This window comes from Typopeltis vanoorti, chromosome 11 (genome assembly GCF_054136105.1).
Source record: "Typopeltis vanoorti isolate ZY-2024b chromosome 11, IOZ_Tvanoo_1.0, whole genome shotgun sequence".
Lineage (NCBI taxonomy): Eukaryota > Metazoa > Arthropoda > Arachnida > Uropygi > Thelyphonidae > Typopeltis > Typopeltis vanoorti.
The window spans coordinates 12,173,349-12,198,800 of NC_143559.1; the positions used below are offsets into that span (position 1 = coordinate 12,173,349).

The 25,452-nt window shown below is 35.6% G+C and overlaps 1 protein-coding gene across 1 annotated transcript in view; it reads left to right on the forward strand.

Moving 5' to 3' along the window:
- The window catches only part of LOC150101305 (methionine aminopeptidase 1D, mitochondrial), a 79,387-nt gene that overhangs the window by 36,787 nt on the left and 17,148 nt on the right, over nucleotides 1–25,452 (forward strand). The window contains exons 5-6 of the mRNA XM_090400119.1: nucleotides 9,455–9,552; nucleotides 21,606–21,653. Of these exons, the coding sequence (XP_090256245.1) occupies nucleotides 9,455–9,552; nucleotides 21,606–21,653 (146 nt within the window). The remainder of the gene's footprint in view (nucleotides 1–9,454; nucleotides 9,553–21,605; nucleotides 21,654–25,452) is intronic.

Here is a 25,452-nt window from a genome sequence, read left to right on the forward strand (position 1 = left end):
AATAGCGCCTTCCGCTGCTTGAACTTCCTCTTCATGCACAACCTGGCATAGTATGTGGCAGCAGAATTATGTGACCGCTACTGGGAAAACACCTGACTCATTACTGATAAGTTTGTGCCCATGTACTATCTGGCAACAAGCCTGTGGCACTGCCACTTTTACTGATGTAACCCTCAAAATTTAAATGGAGAAGTCTTTGTGTCTCTCTAAGTATGTGTGATATGTCCTAATGTATCACTTATAACATGGAGAATGAGAGTATAGAAATAGGAATCCCTACTGTATGATGAAAGTTATCTACCACCTGCTGGGTCTAGTTGGTATTTTCTTCAATTAGGGTGAAATTCTTTTGCAGCAGGAATACTTGCTGGATTTATATATATTTCAGACTCTTGTGCGGAAACAGTTCACAAGAAGGTACAATTGACTTGACAGGTTGAGGCTATATATTGCACATTGTCTGCAAGATAAGAGAAATTTCTTCTAAAAATTTTCGAAGGTCATCCTTATATTATTTTATCTGAAGAATAAAATGCTTTTAGTTTCCATAGTTTATTTCCAAAGAGAGTCTCTGTAATCTTTTAATGTCTTTATTTGTTGAAAATCACTTGGAACAAAAAAGGTCGAAAAAAAATCGTGAAGCTTAATGCAAAATCTGCATTTTGAAATATACCGATATGCTGATGATTTTATTTGATACAAAATTTATGCCATATTAAATATATACAGATTTTCTTTGGAAAGCCATATTAAAAGGAGCCTATATAGCTCAGTGGAAGTGGTGTGTATACTCTTAGCACTAGGCCATCTAAAGAAAGAGCATCCTAAGTTTGATTCTAGTCGCTGACCAGAGAAACTTTTCCTAAGTTTTTTTCAACCAGTTCTCGAGTTAGTTAATGTTTGACATGGACAAGCAGGTTTTTCATCCTATAAACTCAAGAAAATCTACCATAGAACCCACACTATTTCAGAAAGTAAAACATAATGTTAGGATTAGGGACCATGAGATGGCTGCACTAGTCAGCTGCCTCTCTTACCAGATACTGTATATAATTAGTGATAGTCTTGTGACAGCGATCTCTGATTGCTACTGGTGGAGATTGAACTGCACCCTCAGTCACTAAAAGTTAGATTGGATCTGAATGGCCTTGCCTTTCTCCCTGTTAGGCATTAGCAGATGTATACAGAGCCCATCAAAAAATGTATACTCACTGTATACTGCTGTATATACAAATATATATATATATATATATATATATATACAGCAAAAGAAAAACCTGTATAAATATAGTAATACTAAATTTATACAGACATCATGGGATGAATACCAGTTGCCTTTGACTTCTCCAATTACACGAGGTGCTCAAAGTGGTTACCATTAGCATCCAGACACTTATTATTACAACGAACTACTGCTTGGTCAGTGTTGGCCAAAGTGTCCAGTGGGATTGCTGCACATGCCATTTCAACTTCTTTCTGAAAGGCCACCAGTGTAGCTGGTTTTATACGATACCCTACATCCTTTAGAGTTCCCCGTAGGTAGAAGTTCAAGGGTGTTAAATCAGGAGAACGTGGGGGGGGCTCAACTGCACCTCTTCATCCTATCCATTGTCTCTCACATCTCAGTGGTAGTGTGGTATGCCATCTTGTTGGAAGAGAAATTGATCATTCCCATAAATTGCATGAACGGCAGGTAAAATGGATGTGTGTAGCATGTCTAGGTACACTTGACCAGTAACAGTACCTTCAAAGAAAGAAGAATGGTCCTATTAAACCCTTAGATGAAAATCCACACCAGACATTGAGCCCCAGTAAATTGATTGCCATGTCCACATGAGTCCCCGGATTTTCTTGAGCCCAGTAAACACAATTATGCCGATTCATTGTTCCATTTGTGTTGCAAACTCACGCCTCCATTGTCGTTGAACTTCAACAACATTCTCAAATTTTAAATACCACTTTAAAATGGTCTTGTGTTCCTTGAATGACAATTGTGCCTCAGCCATTTTGTTTGAACGTCCTACCAGTCATGTGTTGATGCTTAGTATTCATGTGAGTAACGATATCTTTTTGAGAGAACATCATACTACACATTGCTACCGTAATTTGACATAAACATTTATTACCATAAAATCATCTACTGCATTTACTGGCCTCCAAATTCTGAAAACCACATGAAAATTACCAGTCGAACCACTTCACCTTTCCTCTCTGTGAAGCTCAATCATCTTCAGTCCAGCTATCCAACCAGTGAAGTATCTTCCTAGGTGACCTGAATGTAAACAACTAACTGGCTCCCATTCTCCAACACTACTGATCGAGCTGGACATGATGCAGGAGATTTTGCTGTAAGCAGTGATCTAAGGCAAATCGTGCATCTACCTACCCAATAATTGCCTCCACTTTCCCAGTACCCTTAATCTTTTTTTTTTAACTCGTTCTTCCAGATATACTGTAGAGATTACGTCTACTCTTGGAAATTCTGAACACAATTGTGTGTGAGTTGCCAGTCTCACAGAATGCCCCTCATCTGACCACGTCCAACCTCATATCCTTGGCTCTATAGTTATCAAGTGGGATCACCTCCAGAAGTACTACTCTTCCTTTCCATGGCATGACTATTTCTGCTCTTCTGACCCAGGCACCTGCACTGAGCGAATCACATAAGTTACCCACACTGGCATGAAGGCATTCATCTTCTACCAAAAAACTCATCTTTTTTCAATACCTTTTCAATAGAAGATGTTTGAAAGCATTAAAAAAATAAAAGAACTCAAATTACCACAGGTGACTTATCAGCTTCATACTCAGCCTATGCTGACACACACAATAGATATAAAACAACTATCAGCAAATCCAACTTCATTAAGAAACTCTCATCTTGTCCAAATGAAGACTTTGCCTTCTGGTCCATCATAATGGCCATTAGACACAACTTCTGCTTACTTGTGTTTCCACCTCTCTCTCTCATCCAGAAAGAGAGAGAGATAGGTGGTGACAGATAAATGCAGAAGATCAAAGATCTTCTGCATTTATTTGTCACCTATCCCATCACATGGAAGTAAGCATATATTCAATCCATTTCAAAATAATGGAGAAAATTATCAGTGGTCAACTTCTTCACTACCTAGAAGTTCACTAGTTAATTAGTGACCACCAGCATGGATTCCACCAATCCAGATCCACATCTGATCTCTTAGCCCACATCACCCACTACTGGACACGCGCCATGGAATGATTCGGAAAAATGCACTTTTCTGGTCTACCTGCAATTCTCTATAACTGGATAACCAGCTCTCTCTCTGGTCATTCACTGCATATCATGGTGGATGGCACTCTCTCTTCAAGCTTTGCCACTAGTGCAAGTGTCTCAGGGCTCCGTTCTATCACTACTGTCTTTCTCTTATACATAAATGACCTACTGTCAAACACCATAAATCCTATTCACAGATTTGCTGACAATAGCACACTGCATTCATCCTGCTCCATCAATAAACCATACAGTTTGTTGGGACAAGGATAACCTGGTTACCTTCAATGACCAAAATGCAATCCTGCCTTTTCTCTTGCAAATGGGATCTTGGCTCACATATCCTTATCCTCAATAATACACACCTTATATAAATCCCAAACCTACCCATCCATAGAATACTGTTCAAACATATTTGGTTGTGCACCACCTAACACATTAACATTTCCACTCTGCATCTCTTCTACAAGTACTTCCATGGTCACTGCTCCAGTGAATTAGCTGACATCATTCCTCCATTTACTGTTGCACCTGTTCAAACAAGAGCAGCAGGCTGCCTAACATCCCTTTTTAATACAACTTGAAGACACATGAAATCCTCTTCTTCATTTATTCCATCTAATTCTATCCTCTAGAACAGCCTTCCTCATAGCATGTTTCCCTACAACTTCAATCCTTGTCCCTTGAAGAAAACATTAATTTTCTTCTTTCTCAGTCATGTGCACTGATGTGCTATAAATTCTTGTAATTCTGATGTGTTGGATTAAAAAAAAAAAAAAAAAAAAAGACATATTACTAATTTTCCTCTCCACCTTTCTTTCTCAATTTACAATAAATCTATTCTCATAAATAGATACATTCACAAACTTTCCTGCCATCCACTCTCCCAACAATATGATATTAAAAGCTATATTGAATAGAGCCAGCAACCTCTGTTCCTTACAGCTGAGCTTTCATTTATTTGTTGTGTCTTCCTGTGAAATAGCTAAATTCCCAAAAACAATTAACAAAATACTTGTTCTTCCCTTCTCACCTCTCACATCTCTCTCTCTCTCAACATGCAGATTATGATAATACTCTTACTAATTCTCTATCTGGAGACACCAAAAAAAAAATTGGCTATAACTTTAAACAAATATAATCTATGCCCTGCTTTTAAACCATATGAAGCTGGTAGCCTCATCTGCTCTCCTGAAGACCAATTCTCTCCCCCTCTTAGTTCCAGGTGTTTACAAGTTTTGTTTCCTAGAAAACAAAACCAAATTATGTTGGTTTCGTTTTCTAAATATGAAAAGATGCTATCTAATCTCATCCTCTTGTCCATCTTGACAAATTAATTCATGTTACTTTTGAACTTATCTGACTCCTCTTAATGCATAATTCCTTCCACATGACAAACTCATGATTAGTTTAAAATCTGATGACAATTCCCCCCCAAAAAAGCCAAGATGTCTTGCTGCTGCTGTTATACATATTACAAATTTCTTTGTTTGTTTTTTACACTTTTTTAAATTCTTAACCTTTTTTTTTTTTTTTCATTTTTAACTTAATAATTCACAGTTCTTTGATTTATTATCTTCTTGGTTACTAATTCTATACATGTCTAATTTCAATTATTAGATATATATTTCTGTGATCACACACACAAGCCAAATCCCAAATCAATATCAGCAGAGATCAAGATTGGCACCATCAACATAAGAAGCATCAATGGAAAAGAAATGGAACTAGCAAAAGAATTGGATGAGTATCAGATCGACATAATAAGTGTTACTGAAGCAAAGAAGACAAAAACATGTGAGATCTTCCTAAGCAGCAAATACAAGATGTTATATTCAGGAAATAGCAATCAGGAAAAAGAACGACTAGTTATAATATTAAACACTAAATATGAGGATAATCTCCTTGAATGGCAGGCATCACTCCACTTGAATATCAAGTAGAGTGATGTGAGCTAATATCCAAATGGGGAACTGGACAATGAGACTTATTTGTGCTTATGGTCCCACAGAAGGTTCTAATAAGGAAGAAGTGGAGGAATTTTTTGAGACATTAGAGAAAGCAGCTGACACAACGAAAAAGGAAAAGTTGGTCTTTGTAGAGATCTAAACACATTTTTAGATCTTCTTGTTGGAGATCTAAAAATGATTATCAAACATGCAAGAATATTTTGGGAAAATTTGGAGAAAAGAGCAAAAATAATAAAAATAGTAAGTACCTGCTAGATTTCTGCTCAGGACACAGACTAGTTATTACTAACACCAGTTCTAACATAAAAATGTGCAGAAATTCACATGGAGAGAAGATGCAAGGAATAAGAAAAGTCTCATTGACTATATTATTGCAAACAGTTATGTTTTTCCAATGGTTCAGGACACTAAGAGTATACAGAAGATTTGAAATAGGAGATGATCACCATTTAGTGTTGAGCAGGATAAAATTGAACTTTATATTGAGTTCAATATGTAAGAAAGTTTTGAAACAAATCAAAGTTGAACAACTATCAGAGGTGAATGGTAGACTAAAATACACAAACATTATTCAACAAAAACTGAAAAATTTTGAAAACAAGAACCAAATCTTGGAGATTCAGTGACAAATCCTAAAGAAAACTTTGACAGAGAAGTATGTGGTGAGGGGATCAAAACTCTATTGCGGACTCAGGAAGTAAAAGAAGCAGTCAAGGAAAAGAAGAAAGCATATTGAAAGTTCCTAGAAAGTCATTTTGTTCTCTTAGGGAATACAGAGAAAAATGTAAGAAAGCAAAGCACTGTGTAAAATTAGCTAAACAGAAGTCATGGGAAGACTTTGATATGAACGTTGAAATAAATATCAGAAAGGTGGTAAAATATTCTGGAGGATTGAAATAGCTCAGAAATAGAGGAACGCATACTGTAGAGGAGATTACAGATAATAAATGGGACGTGAAAACTGAGGATAAAGATCTTGATGTGTGGAGTAATTACTTTGAAAGATTGCTAAATGAAACGAGCAGTGACAGCATGGTGGTAGAAGACGCTCAACAATAATGCCATCTGGAATATATGAGGTGTGACAATTTAATTTCCAGAATGCACTGTAAAAAGCTTACATTTGGAACTATATATTAGTGGCTACTGTTGCCTTCAAAGTAGTCCCCTTGTGCATTTATACACTGGTTTAGATGTTTTCCCCATTTTTGGAAACAGGCCTGGAACTCTTTTTCCGGAATACTCTTGAGTTCCTTTATCACATTATGCTGGATATCAGCGATGTAAGAAAATCTTTGTCCTTTTAGCACAGTCTTTAATTTTGGAAACAGCCAGAAATCACAAGGAGCTAAGTCAGGTGAATAACCAGGATGACCTAATTCAGTAATCGATTTTTTGGCCAGAAACTCTCTCACAACGAGTACACTATGGCTTGGCGCACTGTCGTGATGGATGATCCACTTGTCAGGCCACAATTCAGGTCTTTCTCTCCAAACAGAATCTCATAACCTTTTCAGCTCCTCTAAATAGTATTGTTGGTTGACCATATGTTCTTGTTCAATGAATTCATAATGGACTATCCCCTTGTGATCAAAGAAACACACCACCATCTTGAACTGCAAACATGACATGCGTGCTTTTTTTTTTTTTTTTTTTTGGATGAGGACAACTCTGGGTTTTCCACTGCATGCTCTGGTGTTTTGTTTCGGGATCGTACTGGAAGCACCAGGTTTCGTCATCCATAATTACTCTCGGAAACATGTACTTATTTGCAGAAAGATCAGTCGCAACTTGAACCCACCTCTGCTTCTGTTCGTCAAGATCCAAGGCACAAACTTTGCAGAAATCTTTTGCATTCCCATTTCTTCAGTTAAAATTACCCTGACTGTTTCTTGATTCTTTTGCAATTCATCAGCCATTAATCGCACATTTAATCATCTGTCAGACTTTACCAAATCTCGCACTCTGTTCACATTTGTGTTAGTCATTTTTGTTTTTGACTATCCACTTCTGGGGTCATCATTCACATCTTATCACCCACCTTGGAATCTCTTATGTCACTCAAAGACACTTGACTTTTTCAGATCATCCACACCATATGCCACTTTCAACAGCTCCAATGTTTCAGTAGCAGTTTTGCCAATTTTCACACAAATTTGATGTTAACACGCTGTTCCAATTTTCGATCACACATTTTTACACCAGAGTTTACACGATGATCTCTATTGTTTTTGCAATAGCCAATTAACAAATGGCTCTATCGGCTTGAAGTTTACGCATGCATCAGTTAAAACATGTACAAAGATGATTACTCACGTGATTCCAACCAAATCACCACACGGGCAACACCACATGGCCATTCTGGGAATTAAATTATCACACCTCGTATATCTGTACTTGAAGTAGGAAAAAAAACTATCATAAATCTGAAATGTGGAAAAGTAGATGATATTCAACCAGAAATGCTAAAATATTATTATTATTATTAAGAGAGACCTCCAGGGGATCAAGAGCTCATCAAGGGAGGTTACATGTACCAGCTTATCATACTTACTCTTTAATTGATTCACACTGCTTACACACACACACACACACACACAAGATTCAGTGGCAATCCATTCCAATCAATCACCACCCTATGAGAGAAAAATCTAGCCTCACCCTCTTCTTAGCTGCATTCATTCTCAGATTCCAAGGATGCCCTCTTGTCCTTTCCCCACCCTCCATAAAATGAAAAATTCCATCAACTGAAATCCTATATGAGCTTTCAGAAGTTTGTAAGTCTCAATCATATCACCTTTCTTTTTCCTGTTTGCTAGAGTCAGCATTCTACAAATTCTTATCTTCATAATCAGTATTCCACAATCCTGATATCGTTTTTGACACTACCTATACACACTCTCTCTCTCTCTCTCTCCCTCCCCACTGTATCAGAATCACAATGGAAACCAGGAAACCAGACCTGTGCACATTAGTTCAAGCACAGTCTTATCAGTGCCTTATAAAGAGGCAAAATGACATCCTTATCTTTACATGTGAAGAAAATGTGGTTCTATGTGTAGTTTTAATTCTGCAAGATGAAACATTCCAAGTTTTCAATAGGAAAATCCCTACCATACAAGTAGGAAGCTGACTACCTCATCAGTTGAAAACACCTGGTAAGTGTGTTTTGGATAGAATTCAAACTAGGATCTTTCTAACCAAAATTACTGTCAAGACTTCTGCACAACTGCACTATGCAAGTGCTACAAAATTTCTCCTTTATGTTTCAGTATTTAACAGATCATTTATCATACAAATAATTAATAAACTTGCTTTTCTTTTATCTTGGTTTAGAAATAGGCATATTCTAAGTTTTTGATTTCTTAAATGAAAATGAATTTAACTGATCTGTCAATTTAATTAAATTGTAATACCGAAACTTTGAAATTAAAATTAAAATGAGTTAATAAAACATTAATTTATACAGTGATTTCATTTACAATCATGATGCCAAGAAATTATATTCTTGGTTTTATCCTTTATTCAAGTATAAGCAAAGTTTGTGCGTGAAGTAACTTCATGTGCAAACCTTGTTTTCTTACATTTGGATGAAGGATGAAACCAAGAATATAATTTATTGGCATTAATTTATAGTATAACCTGTGAAAAAAACTTTCAATGGCTTTAAAGATATAAATGAATTCTGTATAATCAGAGTCCAAGAATAAGTTGCATGTGAACAGAAAACATTCATTTAAAAGGTGTTGATGTATTTTGCAAAATTCACCTAATCAAGTATTGGACATGATATTCCTCATATACTCTGCTGATAATGTCAGTTCTCATATTGGAAGTTTAAATAATAATGAACATTATTCATTTTAATGTACTGTGTATAGTCTATTATGAAACAGTGAGCTGTCACACTGTTTTCATAATTTATACTCATCAAGAAACTAATTATATATATATATATATTGGGTTTTTACACTTATATATATATAAGTGTAAGCAATTGAGGTCTCATCAGTGGGAGCCACTGATGAGACCTCAATAATTGCACTACACTTACAATTGCTTATGCTTGGATAAAGGATAAAACCCAATATATATATATATATATATATATATATATATATATATATATATAATTAGTAGTAGTAGCCAAGTGAAAAAACTTCCATAAACTCATCAAGAAAATTAAATATTTAGAAACACTTCACATCGAAGTAATTTTTTGTATTTTTTATAGCAATATTGCAGAAAATGAAGGATTCGCTGTAGTACCTGAATTTGCAGGCCATGGTATAGGTACCTATTTTCATGGTCCTCCTGACATATTCCATTTTGGTAAGTTGAGAATATTGTTAATCCATAAGTTTGCTTTTAAATATTAGAACTTCAGATTAAAATATTTTATCCCAGGTCAGTAATACTGTAATTTACAAAGCATTATCTTTTTTTAGCATGTGGTTTCTTGCATATTAGAGAATGCCTTGAAACTCTTATTAAAGAAAATTAAATTACCCTTTACAATTGCAGATACAATTCAACCATAATTAAGATGCTAAAGAAAAATTTTGAAGGCAAACTTGGAACATTGTTAAAGAATAAGCCAAGGCCAAATGGAAGTTGCTAGGACCAGATTTTAACTCACATAATCATGCAAATATGAGAAGGATTCTATGTTCAACACAAACTTTTGCTAGCTTGTTAGCAGTTTTTCTTCCAAATTAGTTAAATACCTCTGTATTATCATTGTGAGAACAATATGATGTTTATCCTTCAGTTGAAAAGACCTAGTTTTAAATCCCATCTAGAATGTGAGGAACCTCTAAGGAGTTTTCAAATGAAGGTGAATTAGCCAGTTTTATACAGGGATGGAAGGGTTTTCATTCTGCAAGAAATTACACACTGTTAAGACTCATTCTGAATATGCTTTTTACTATCATTGTTTCAGTTTTCTTTATACCTCTTAAGGAAATAAAAAAATAGAAAAAACTATGAAATTATTTTATCATCTTGGACATTTTTTTTTCAAAGCACATTTAATTTATCAGTGAATATCTTGGTATTTTTTATCGTCATTTTACATTGCTATTTTTGGTTCATATCCCTGTGTAAACTTTTACTCATAGTAAAACAAACAAAACAAACAAACAAAAAAAAAATATATATATATATATATATATATATATATATAATGACCAATTAAGAAATAGTCTAATTTCCCAAGCAGATTGGATAGAACATTATAAAACATTGTGGAATGAGAAACAAGAAATACAAAACAATGACAAAACTCACAAAATTGAAGATATCAATACATAGGAAAGTACAGAAGAAATAGCAATGAAAGAATTTAAAAGAATTTAAAAACTCAAGAAATAGATAAAGTCCAGGTCTGGATGGAATATGCATTGAGCTCATTAAATATGCAGATAATACCTTAAAAGAAAACCTACTTAAACTCTTCAATAATATCTGGAAATATCAAAAGAATGGGAAACTGGAGCAGTAATAAATATACACAAAAAAGGTCCCAAGGACAAATGTGGAAATTACAGAGACATTACTCTCTTAATAACAGCATCTAAACTATATGCAAACATTTTAAAGAACAGACTAATTAAATATACAGAAAATTATTTAGAAGAATAGTGTGGTTTTAGAAGAGGGAGAGGATGCACAGATGCCTCTTTCACAATGCAACAGATAATAGAAAAAAGAAAAGAATTTAATCTGCCCACTTTTCTGCTATTTATTGACTACAAAAAGGTATATGATAACTTGAACAGAAATCTACTCCGGAAAATATTACAAGATGATAAAATACCCTTCAATTAATTAATGCAAAAAAAAGTATAGAGAGAGAAACAAAAATTTGATGCAAATTTTTGTTTCTCTGTATAGACTTTGTTTCTCATTATCAGAACCTATAACTATAAATAAAAGAGTAAGACAAGACTGTGGCTTATCCCCAATCCTATTCAACATTTATATAAACAGAATTCTAAAAGAATGGAAAACAACTGTCAAAGGTGGAGTTAAAATAACAAATTATATACAGCTAAATACAATACTTTATGCAGATGATCAAGTACTAATTTCAAATTCAGAAGATAAACTACAAATTGCAACTAACCACCTAATGGAAATAGCAAATAAACTTTAAAATGAAAATCTCTGAAACAAAAGCTGTGACAATGTGTGGAAACACCATTCAAAAAGTCAAAATTATGCTTAACAATAAAATAATAGACTACAAAAAGGCATATGATAACTTGAACAGAAATCTACTCTGTTCAAGTATCTGAACTCTGTTAAAATTATCTGAACAAAATTCAGATACTTGGGGAATATAATCTCGCAATACAATACTGATTCACAATTGGAAGCAAGACTACAAATTTATAATAGAATGAATGGCATAATTAAAAGAAATTTTCGAAAACAAATGACTAAAGAAACTCAATTAAGATTACATAACATGACCTGTAAACCATCTCTCAAATTTGTAAGTGAAACTTGGATTGTAAAACAAAGAAACAAAAACTAGAAGCAGCACAGATGAAGTTTCTAAGACTTCTCTTGGGACTCACTAGGTTAGATAAAAAGAAAAACACAGAAATAAGAGAACGATTAGATACAAAAAAATCATACCAGAAATAGAAGAATACCAGCAAAATTGGCTACACCATATAGAAAGGATGAATAACAATAGGATCCCCAAATTAGCATATAAATATAAACCTACAGGAAGAAGAAGAGACTATGGACTTCCAAGATTAAGGTGGAAAGATCATCTGCAGAGCAGGAACAGGACATAAAAAGCCTATACCTGAATTGCTCAGACAACAACGATATATATTCACCACCCAATGTTATTAAAGGGGTGCATAAGGGTCAAAGCTATATAACTGAGAGGAGACCTCCACATAGCCTTTAAAGGAATGCAGAGAACCGACCATTGCTTCTGACCTAATGTCCAATCCTCACCTTCTCGTGGTGCACCCTGTTGGGTATCTACCTGGATACTGAATGAATGAGGATGGGCTGGAAATTTGGGATTTAGCTGACCAAATTGTATTCTTATTCGCTTAAAACAATATAGAAAATGATGGTACAACATGACAAAATTTCATGCCGGCTAGGGCATTGCCTGGTTAAACAAGGTCCCTGTTGTTTTCGCCAGGGAACCAGGGCGAACAGTGAAAAGTCAGCTACTGGAACAAATCTGAAAGCACATGCCAACTCAATATCACCAGAGTTAAAGATTGGTACTACCAACATAAGAAGCCTGAATGGCAAAGAAATGGAGCTAGCTGAGGAATTAGATAAGTACCAGATCGACATAATAGGGGTGACTGAAACAAAATAGACAAAAACTGGTGAGATCTTTCTCAACAATGAATACAAAATGTTATATTCAGGAAATGACAATCAAGGAAAAGAAGGGGTAGCCATAATATTCAACACAAAATACGAGGCTAATCTTCATGAATGGCAGGCAGTCTCAAGTAGAGTGATGTGGGCAAATATCAGAATGGGGAACTGGACAATTAGACTTATTTGTTCCTATGATCCCACAGAAGGTTCTACTAAGGTAGAAGTGGAGGAATTTTTTGATGCTTTAGAAAAAGCAACTAACACAATGAAAAAGGAAAGGTTGGTCCTTGTTGGGGATCTAAATAGCAGAGTAGGAAATGATTGTCGGACATACAGAAACATTTTGGAAAAATTTGGAGAAAAGAGCAAAGCCAATAATAATGGCAAATACCTGTTGGATTTCTGCTCAGGACATGGACTGGTTATTACTAACACCATGTTCCAACATAAAAATGTGCACAAATTCACATGGAGAGAAGAGGCAAGGAATAAGAAAAGTCTCATTGACTATGTTATTGTTGAAAGTGCTGTTTTCTCCCTGGTGCAGGACAGAGTGTACAGAGGATTTGAAATTGGAAGCGATCACTATTTACTCTGGAGCAGGATAAAATTGAATTTCATATTGAAAAGAATAACATATAAGAAAGTTTTAAAGCAAATAAAAGTTGAGCAGCTCTCAGATGTGAACTGTAGACTAAAATACAGAAAGATTATTGAAGAAAAAATGAAAGAGTTTGAGAACAGGAACCAAACCTTGGAGATTCAGTGGCAAGCCTTGAAGAAAACCCTAATTGATTCAGCCAGAGAGGCATGTGGTGAGGTTGTCTGCAAGGATAGAAAAATCAGAACTCCATGGTGGACACAGGAAGTTATAGAGGCAGTGAGGAAAAAGAAGAACTCATATCAAAAGTTCCTGGCAAATAAGTCAGCTTGTGCTCTTAGAGAATACAGAGACAAATGTAAGAAAGCTAAACACTGTGTAAAACTAGCTAAACAAAAGTCATGGGAGGACTTTGGCAAGAACATAGAAAATAAATATCAAGAAGGTGGTAAGATATTCTGGAGGTTGTTCAGGAAGCTTAGAAATGGAGGAAAGAGTGCTGTCAAAGGAGTTAGAGATGATAAAGGTTACATGAAAACAGGAGAAAAAGATATCCTTGAAGTATGGAGTAATTACTTCGAAAAATTGCTAAATGAAACCAGCAATGATAGCACAGTGGTAAAAAACACACAACAGGCATGCAGTCAGGAATACAGATTCATACTTGAAGTAGAAAAAGCCATCAAAGGCTTGAAATGTGGAAAGGCAGCAGGAGTAGATGATATTTGACCAGAAATGCTGAAGTATGGTGGTATAAAAGTCATACAGTGGCTGTACTGCATAGTTCAGAAAGCCTGGACAGAGGGATGAATTCCCATTGATTGGAGTAGAGCTCTCATAGTACCCATATATAAAAAGGGAAATAAAACTGAATGTGAGAATTACAGAGGTATTTCCCTACTGAGTGTTCCTAGCAAGATCTATGCAAGTATACTTAAGAAACGGTTGAGAAGAATTGTGGAAGAAAAGCTTGGTGAAGAACAAGCTGGATTCAGGCCAAATAGAGGCTGTCAGGATCAGATCTTCACTTTACGACAAATAGTTGAGAAAGCAAGGGAATATAACAAATATCTGTATTTAAGTTTTGTCGATCTGGAAAAGGCATATGACAAGGTGCCAAGAGAAAAGCTATTCAATACGCTGCAGTTATATGGTGTCAATGGGGCATTATATCAAGCAATACTTAGTCTGTATTTGAGTTGTAAGTCAGCAGTTAGAATTGAATGAAGTACAGGAAGATGGTTTAATGTTAAATCTGGTGTGAGACAAGGATGTACATTATTCCCTCTGTAATTCGTGATCTATATGGATCACATTATGAAGGAAATTGGTATTAAACATGATATCAGAATTGGAGATGTTAATGTCAGCTCTTTGCTTTATGCAGACGATGTTATAGTTCCAAATAAATCCTCTACAAGTTTGCAAGATTCCCTGACTAAATTGAATAACTGTTGTAATAGATATGGCATGAAGGACAGCATTAAAAAGACAAAGACAATGAAAATAGGTAAATTGTTGAAAATATCAACTGTGTTGTGAATGGGGAACCTGTGGAACAAGTAAAACATTTCAGCTACTTGGGAACGATTTTTACTGAAGATGGTAAATTAAATATGGAAATAGACAACAGAATTAACAAAGCTGGTAATAGGAAGGTCAATTGAATAAATTCATATGGAATAAGAGAGAAATTAGTCGGAACACTAAATTAGCTTTTTATCAGACAGTGTTCAAACCAGTTTTAACCTATAAATCTGAGAGCTGGGTCAGAAGTAAAACACTTGACCAAAGACTAGAGACTAGAGTCCTGAGAAAGATTAGAGGCGTGAACAGATGGCATGAATGGCAATATCATATTAAAAAACGAGTATATTAGGAAAGAACTTGACATTTCAATTGAAATGTCAGCATTTCAATCTCAGGTGGTATGGTCACTTAAACAGAATGGGCGAGAAAAGATTAGCAAAACAAGTGTTCTCTGCCAGGTTGGCAAGAAAAACGACCCAGAGTCAGGCCAAGATATAGGTGGATTGATATGGTACAATGTGCCTTAGGCGATAGAAATATAAGATCTGATAATGATAATATTGGAGTCTTGACAAGTAACAGACTAATTTGGAGGAAAATTGTAGATAGGAAGTTAGTAATGATGTAAATTTTTCATGTAGTACTATCATATCCTGTACATCCCTTGAGGGTACATGTCAGGAATTTGATGATGTTATTAAAAGCCTAAAGTGGCTTGGGGGGGGGGAGTACCATGTTTAGTCACTATATTAGGGGAAAGTGAATTATGAGAGTGGTCTGAAAAGTTCTCGGCCTCGACCATAGATGGCAACAATATCAGAAAGATTTTTTTTTTATAAGTTGGTACGTCTGTCATGAGCATCCATGTGAAATTGCAAGTCATTCTATCAAGTAGTTTGTTTTATACAGCTATCTGAAACAAAAGTGTTGTCTGTATCCCTTGAAATGGATAAAATTGAGTTTCGTGTGGTTATAAAATTCTTTGAAAAGAAGGTTTAACATTCTTTGCATGCTAGATTGGATTCAAACCTAGATATTTCCAGTCAGAGGGCATCGTGAAAACTAACTGAGCTGCAACAGCTCTACCACCATATCAGCCTTGCTGTTTGATGTGTATCCATTCATCAGAAAGATACTTATGTGTGGTTTATTGGAAATTGTGCCTAAGTGACTAGAATGTATTATCTAATACATATAGTACATGATAATATAGAATGTATTATATTTGTGTACTTATGATCATTGCACAATATAGTAGAACAGTGGGGAGGAGCAAGGACAAGAAATCATCCATGGAAGTTGTATGCAAGAGGATGAGGAGTGGTTGCTTTCAATAGAGGGTAGTTGAACTGTGGAATGTATTGCCTAATAAGGTGGTGAGAGCACATTCAGGTATGACAGACTTTGTGTTGTCTAGGATGGGTCTCCAATAGTGAGTCTTTTGACCCCATTAAAAAAAAAATTGATATTGGTAGATGCCATATGGTCATTACCTCACCTGGTTTTAGGAGCGAAGCCTTCTGCTAGAAGAAGTGGTAGGGTCACAGATGCCTTTTCCACTCAGAGTTAGTAGGACAATCATAAACGTCCTTGCCCATGGCAGGATTCAAAGCCACAGCCTCTTCGCTGGAGAGCAGATATGCTAACACCACTTGCCAACTAGGCCAGCAATGAGGATGATAATAATTATTTCTTAGTTTTTCAATGCCCCCAGAATATTTTGCTGATTTCTTGGTATTTGTTTTCCATGTTCCCATGACTTGTTTAGCTGGTCTTCTTCATTTTTTTAGATTTTTCTCTGTATTCTCTCAGAATATATGCTGACTTACTTACCAGAAACTTTCAATACTTTCTTCTTTTTCTTGGCTACCTATTTAACTTCCTGAGTTAAAAAAAAAAAAAAAAAAATTAGAATTCCACCCTGTAGTACTGATTTTTCTATTGTAAAGAATCTTACCACATGCCTCTCTGGCTGAATCAGTTAACATTTTCTTCAGGGTATGCTACTGAATCTCTTCATAATTTATTTTCATCATATTTAGGTAATATACTAACAAGTTTTACTTCCTCACTCTTCACATTCACTTCTTCCATGAAATTTTTCATGTCCTCTCTCATACTGAATTTCTCTTGTTAAATCATTGGTACTTACCAGAATTATGACCTCTTTTGCTTTTTTTTTTCTGTTTTTCAATTGTGCTTGCATTATGTTTTTAATTTTTAATCCAGGAAAACTTGACATTATAACCCACTCATCGATTGCATGTTTTATGATAGTTACCATACCAAATAATGTGCTTCTTTTTATAATCAACTTTGCTTACCAGATTTTATTAATATGCACTAACTTACGTGATTCTGTGCTTTGTTTTCCATTTTGCTGCTGAACTTTTTTTATTTTTCCTATGTTCCTCTAAACGCTGTTCGACTTTCAGCAGTTCTCTTGTCATCTGTATAATAATCTGCTTTAACCTAACGATCTCAGAGGTTAATTATTTTCAATATCGTCTTTAGTGGACAAAACATTCTTGTTCGGCACGTCGCTGTTCTTGTTAGCATTCTGTTTCTTCTGTGTTTTTGGTGCCATTTTACAGCTGTCTTTAATATTAAAATATCATAATAAAAATATGTTATAAAGACACTAAATACTTTAAAAACACTAATATACTATAAAACACCAATTTTCTAAGAGATTATACAAATTATAGAGATTATGTAGGACTGGTGTTATCTCTGGAGCACAGTGTTTGAGAACAATTGGAGTGATGCCATCAGGACCAGAAGACTTTTTAGTATCCAAGTTATTTAGTAGTTTTCTAATGTATTTTTACAAAAAAACTGTAGGAGGTATATGGTGTTTGGATTCCAATATGGTAGGAATTATTTCCCTTAGTTATCTATGCAGGAGTTTGACGAAAAGAATGATACCAGGAGGTCAAGATGAGAAAGAAAGAGAGAGCAGAAGTTGCTTCCAGTGGCATTAGCAAGGGATCAGAAGGCATGGCTTCCATTTGGACATGAGGCCAATTTTTTGCTTTTGGCCTTTATGAAATTGGATTTGGATCTTCTGATGACTGACTTGTATGTGTTGCATGCTTTGCTATAAACAGAGTATGAAGCTGGAGTTCTTGATGCGAGCCACATGCAGCAAGCTGAGTTTTTTCTTCAACTGCTTTGATACATTTTCAGTTGAACCGGAGCTTGGAAAGCAGATGAGGATTATGGGTTGAATGGGAAATGAAGGCCTTCGTACCAGTGAGAATAATTTCTGTGACTAGTTCACAGCAGGTGTTAGGGTCAGGTGAGTGGAAGCAATAGTCAGACCGAAGGGAGGAGTAGAAATTTTGCAAGTCATTCCATTTGCCTTCTTTGTAATGCTACAGGTTGGGAGTGGTTGGAAGCTGAGCATTCTGTGAGAGTGGAGAATTGTACAAGATTGTAGTCTGAGTTGCCGAAAGGCGAGATGACTACTATGGTGTATCTGGAAAGAGAACTAGTCAAAAAGAGATCCAGAGTATTTGGAGACTTAAGGAAGTTATCAGGAATTCAAGCAGATATATGTGATTTGTGTTAGCTCATTACTTATAGAAAAAATATATCTGCTTCTCATCCTGCTTGGTCATTGGTGTTGGAGAAGGGGAGCTAGTTGGAATTATGGACAGTAAGGTTATTCTGGAAGAGGACCACTATTTGGATAGCTGGATTTCAGGTGGTCGAGTTTCATGGAAAGAATGTGAAGAGATCTGAGAGGTTATCAGTGTTTGGAGACTGGCAAATGCAACAAATGAATGTTACTAAATGGAGCAAGGAACCCTAGTGACAGAGAAGGTCAAAAGCAGGGAATTCTAAATTAGCCATTCTCTGGCAGACTGTGTCAGATTTCACAAAGTCACAGGTAACACCCTTGTGGTGAAAAGAATAATTGTGAGGTGTATAGTTTGTGCACTGGAGGTGCACCCTAGTAAATGTAGCTGCAATCTGAGTTGCTTTCACGAATAAGATGTCTGGTGTGGAAGATTGCAGGTGATGGCGAACGTAATTTATGTTTGTATTAATGCCACGGGTGTTAGTAAAGTGAATGTGAAAGTGAGTTTGTAGTGAAAAGATTCTGGCTTGGTTTGTGTGATGTGACTTTTTTGATGGGATTAGTTTGAGGAAGATTTACTTTTGTCTCAATGTTATTGTGTGTGAGTGTCTTTATAAGTTTAATAATAAGTTTGATTAGACGGAAAGATATAGTGGAGATGTGCAATGAGAGAAGATACTCTTGGACACGACATCCATAAAGATAGAAACCAGTCTCTGTGCCATGATGTGGTAGTGACAGTGGCCCCCACATACCACTGCTTGGACTCCCTCTCTAGGCATGGACCAACAGAGTATGTGGCAGTTGCACATATTCTGTTGGGAAGCCTCCTGACTTGTTACTGGTGATGGTGATGCTGCAGGATGAACGTCAGTTAGTGCACAGGACTGACGTTCATCCTGCAGCTGGATTTTAACTAGAGTAACTGGAATGGAGGAGGTTATGGGTCTTTAAGTATGTTTGTCATAGCCTTGAAGGGTGTCACTCACACTACACAGAAAAGAAAAGGACGAACACAGTCAATGAGACCTTCTTGTTTCTTGTGTCTTCTCTCCATATGAATTTATGTTAGCACATAGTTATGACAAATGCATGTCCTGAACAGAAATCCAACATACTTACCTTTATTATTAGCTTTGCTCTTTTCTACAGTTTTTCCTAAAACATGCTCTATGTCTGATAATTCTCTAGTGTTTATATCTTCAACAAGGGCTAACTTTTTCTCTGCCTCAGCTAATGCCTTGAAAATTCCTTTACTTCTTCCTTAATAGAGCCTTCTTTGGGACCATAAGTGTTCTTGACAATAAGTCTCATTGTCCAATTCTCAATTCTGATGTTTGCCCACATCTCTACTTGACATTGCCTACCATTCAAGAAGATTATTCTTGTATTTAGTCCTGAATACTATAGTTACTTCTTCTTTTCTCTAATCATTATTGCCTGAATATAATAACTTGTATTTGTTGCTTAGAAGAATGTATCCTGTTTTTGTATTTCTTTCAGTAACACCTTTTATATCAATCTGGTACTTATGCAGTTCTTCTGCTAGTGTCATTTCTTTTCCGTTGATATGTTGATATATGTTAATTGTACCAATCTTGAACACTGCTCATGTTGAGTTGGAGTTTGTTTCAGTATCTGACTTCTCTCTGGTCACCCTGATTCCCTGAGCCATTGTTTAACCAGGAGACTCCCCAACCAGCATAAAATTTCATCATTTTATTTTAGTTTAAGCAATGAGATACAATTTGTCCAGCTGAATTGCTGGGAAAATTGCCAGCAATCCTCATTCATTCAGTAGCCAGGTAGATACCTATTAATTGGCTGCACCACAAAAAGATGGGGATTGAACATTAGGTCAGAAGCCCTGGTCATTTTGCAAATTTGAATGCAAAATTCAAATTTGCATTCCTTAATAATTCCTTATAGTTGTTTGCTATATGGAGTATCACAGAATAATCATTAATCAGATAAAAGAAACAGTTTGTTGTATTTCTTTTACTGCTGTTTGTAAATTTATCTTGTATCAGAAGGAATGGATATTTACTTTTTTTTAAATAAGGGTAATGTGCTCCTTTTAAATTTATTTAGTTATACACCCTCTGTCCAAAAAGAAACTGAACTTTTCGAAAATAGAAGAAACTAGTGGCGCCATCTGTCTTATCTTTTTGTTGTCGAATGCGGCTACCTTCATTAGTGTTGTGTCAACTGTTTATGATATTTGTTTCATTAGAAGCCGAGTTATAGTGCCAAGAGGGACAGTGTGTTTTGACAAACGGTCCGTCGTCATGATATTCATGCCATATGCGACGAATTCTCACTATCAATCGCTTCAAAACTTCGAGATAAAACTCACCATTGACCGTTTGGCCAGACGGAACGAATTCTTTGGATAATGCCCTTGGAATTGTAGAAACAAATCAGCATTGTCTTTATTTTTGACTTCTCCAAGCAACTTTTTTTTTTTTCAGAAGCCCCTCTTTTGGTGATCTCCACTCAGCACTCTGGCGCTTTGTTTCATGCTCATACTCAAAACACCACGTTTCGTCACCAGTAACGATTGTTTCAAGGAAGTTTGAGTCCTTATGAGCAGTTTTAATGAGGTCCTTGCAGTGTTCAATTCGATACATTTTTTGGTCGTCGGTCAACTTATGGGGAACAAATCACTTCAATTTACAAAGGCCCAAACTCGCAGTCAAAATGTTGTTCACAGTTGATTTTGGAATCCCCAATTCATCTTCAATCAATCTCACGGATGATTTCAGGTTTTCTCTGATGAAATCACGCATTTTGTGGATGTTAACTTCGCTCTGTTTTTGGATGGCTCTGCTTTTCATCGTCCTCAAGCGTCTCATGACCACTTTGAAATTGCTTAAACCACTCGTAAACTTGAGTATGGAATAAACATTCATCACCGTATGCTTTTTGAGGCATTTGATGTGTTTCGGTAGAACTTTTACCAAGTTTAACACAAAAGTCAATCGCAGCTCTCTGTTTGAAACTCATTTTCCAACTGTTCGTTCAAAACACACTGTCCCTCTTGGCACTATAACTGAGCTTCTAATGAAATAAATGTCATAAACAGTTGACAACACTAATGAAGGTTGCCGCTTTCGACAACAAAAAGATACAACAGGTGGTGCCACTGGTTTCTTCTATTTTCGAAAAGTTCGGTTTCTTTTTGGACAGAGGGTGTAGATGTGATTGACTGGGTTTTAGTATACATGGTAAGTTGCATACTTTTAAAATTGTACTAAACCTATTTAGAGCACTTATTTGATATTTTTGTTCTCTTAGATAATGACTCGGAAGGTGTTATGGAAGAAGGGATGACCTTTACAATCGGTTTGTTTCTCTTTTTTTCAGTCTTCTGTTTTTAAATTTAGTAAGAATTCTTGCTGTATCCATAATCAGATGATTTTTTTATTTACTGTTTCAGAATACTTTAACGAATATAATGTATATATTATATAGCATGGAATATTTCTAATCATATGCTCCATAGGGTCAGCCTGAACTGAACATTAAGTTTCCGATTTTATTGGAAACTTAATGATAGTCTTCTTAGGTATTGGTGTTTTTTCGTATAAACAACACCAGAAGAACAAAATAAATAATTTATTGAGTTATTTATGTTTTGCTGGCTTTCAAACCAGCATTTTCAGAGCACAAATTATAACTGTTCTGACAGAGAAACCCTCAATTATACTGTTTCAGAAAAAATTCAAATTATAATGAATACAAGATATTATATTCAGATAGTAGTGATCAGGGAAAGGAGTAGCTATTGTATTCAACACTAAATATGGGGATAATATTGAATTGCAGGTAGTATCAAGTAGCCATTTGGGCAGATTAAAGTGGGAAATTGGACAATAACTTATTTGTGCCTGTAGTTCCACACAAGGTAGAATCGGAAGAATCCTTAATGTCATTAGAGAAAGTATTTGACATAAAGAAATTGGAAAGCTGGTCCTTGTTGAAGATCTCAACAGCAGGATAAGAAATGAATCCCAGTAATATGAAAATGTTTGAGGAAAATTTGGAGAAAAGGGCTAAGCTAATGAAAGTAGTAAGTGCCAACTGGATTTCTGTTCAGGATATGGATGAGTCAATGCTATCGCCATGTTCCAACAGAAAGATGTTCACAAATCTACTTGGAAGAAAGACACAAGAAATATGACAAGTCTTATTGACTCTTTCTTATTAATATCTTCACACTGGTTCAGGACACAAGAGTATACAAAGGATTGGAAATAGAAAGTAATCACTATGTACTTTAGAACAGGAGGATAAAATTGAATATTGAGAAGAAATGTGAAAGAAAGCTCTATAAAGAATCAAAGTTGAATAACTTTCAGGGGTGAATTGTACACACAGATGTAGATGAAGATCCTGAAGAAAAGGCTCAATTGATTCAGCTAAAATTAATGTAGTGGCATTGTCTGCAGTGATTGAAAAATCAGAACTCCATGGTGGAATCTGAACAGATAGTTGTGGAAAAGAAGATAATGTATCAAATATTCCTAGCAAGTAAGTCAGAATATTATGTAATGCATACAGAGAAAAATATAAGAAAGCAAAACAGTGCATAAAAGAAGCTAATCAAAGGTCGTCAGAAGACTTTAGTAAGAATAGGGAAGATAAATATTAGGAAGGCAGCACAATGTTCTTGAAGCTATCAAAAAAAGCTTAAACATGGAGGAAAGGGTGTTATAGGAATCAAAAATTCCTATAACACCCTGCACAATTTTGAAAAGCTTGGCTTAGATGGTTGAATTCCAGATGATGGGACTAGAGATCTCATAATGCCCATCTATAAAAGAGAAATCAAACTGAATATAAGAATTACACAGGAATTTCAGCATTTGTATATATGCATTTCAGTACCCCCTTGTACCCACAATTATCCATGTGTAATGTCATTACCAATCCATTCGAATCAGAAATCTATGAAATTGCATTCAGTATTGCATAATCATTTCTGTATGCTCATTTATCCCAGGGGTAGCCAGACACATGCTTGATTGCAACCCCACCCCCCAGTATATCTAGTTTTCCTGCTTTTGCACTTTAGAACTCTCACTAAACAACTCTTTTTCTAAACGTATAACTCCAAAAACATTTAAATATAGTCTGTCAGGCATATATAAGTCCTTTCGTCCATCAAATTCACTCCATACATCTATAAACTGCGCTCCATTCCTCCTGCACAATCTTCTCATTAACAATCATGCTTCTTCTCACCTCTGTCCTATCATACTGTGATAACAGACTTGCAATCTTTACTTCCTTACTCTTCATTTTCACTTCTTTCAACAAGTTTTATATCTTCTCTCATTGCATATTTCTTCCCTTTCAAATCATTTGTTCCTGCCATAACAGTCATCTCTTTCACTTCTTCCATTCTGTGAACTTAGAGCTTCACTGATATCCTTTATCTTTGCACCTGGGAAACATTGCTTTCATCACTTTTTCATTAAGTATACCTCTTATCATTGAATCACTATACAATACCCTATCCTTACTTCCAGTTCCAAATAAAAAGTCTTAAGACATTGAAAATAGGCAGGATCATAGAAAACATCAACTGCATCCTGAACAGAGAACCTATAAAACAAGTAAAACATTTCAGCTATTTAGGCAGAGTTTTTAGTGAAAATGATAAATTAAATATGGAAGTAGAAAACAGAGGTATGTTAGGAAGTCAAACGAATAAATTTATATGGAATAAGAGAGAAATTAGTCAAAACATGAAAATAACTGTACACAACACTGTGTTTCAACAACTTTAACTCATGGATGAGCTTGGTTAGAAATAACATTTCATCGAAGGTTTAAGTCTAGAGATAAAAGTTCTGAATAAGCTTAGGGGAATTAAGAGATTATGCCAATGGCAATATCATATTAAAAATGAGAATATACGAAGCATGTGAGAAGTATGTGTGTGTGTGTCTGCATGCACCTTAAAACAGATTGTGTTTCATACCATAATGGGGAAAGGGGAAGACCAAGATGTAGGTGTATTAATGCAGTAAGAACTTTTGATGAATGAAATATAAGATCTCACAATACTGAAGTCCTTACAGATGTCACAGATGAATTTGAAGTTCGTCCTTCCATCCACTGCTCATATATATATATATATATATATTTTTATATATATATACACCATCACCAGGAAACATGGTATATTCATGTTTCCTGGTGTCAAGATTAAGGATGTTAGTATTATAAGGATGTAAAGAGTGATGATGAAATAGTTTTATTTGGCTGGTACAAATGATTTAGCAGGTGACAAGTGTGGTATGCTAGAAGATATGAAAGGGTTGCTAGTACATGCAAAAAAGAAGAGTGAGAAAGTAAAAGTTATGTCTGTTGTTATGATATGATAGAGGCGAGCTGAGACAGAGAGCTCTGATCACAAGTGAGTTAGTGTGAGATTATTCAGGAGGAATGGTGTGGAGTGAGTTTGGAGGGAAGGATTTATATAAGGTGGGGTAGTTTATATTGGAATGGATTTTGTGTCAGGAATCTTGAGAAAGTGTTGTTCAGCAAGAGTTTGGAAGTGCAGAGTCAGGGAGACTAGAATGCTTAAGAGTGAAGCCTAGAGGTTTAGTAAGTTGAAGAGTGATCACATGATACTGAATAGCTTCCCAAGTTTTTAACTTGGGAAGCTATTCAGTATCATGTGATCTATTCAGTAGGCTTCACCCCCTACTGAATAGCTTCCTTGTAAGGGAGGTTATGGAATGAAGGAGGTATTGCAGTTTATGTATACTGACTGAGAATAGCTGACGTGCTTTGGAATTTAGTATGATAAATGCAGGTTGAGTAATTATTATGGGAGATTTAATCTATTGGGACATAGTTTGTTGGGAGGAAATTGTCCTGGGAAGGAAGGAAATGGAATTTATACAGCTGCTGAGAAATATTTACCTGAGATGGCATGTAATGGAGCAGACATGAGGTTTGAGAGCAATGGATCAGTCATAGCATCAGAGAACTTAACATTAACCAGTCTAGCTATGCTGCCTCTGCTTTGGAAAAGTGATCATGTAGTCTTTACCTGGGAGATTGCCAGACATGCAAAATTCTTTGTTAAGAAGGAATATATGTGGAATTACAAAGCAGGTAATTATGA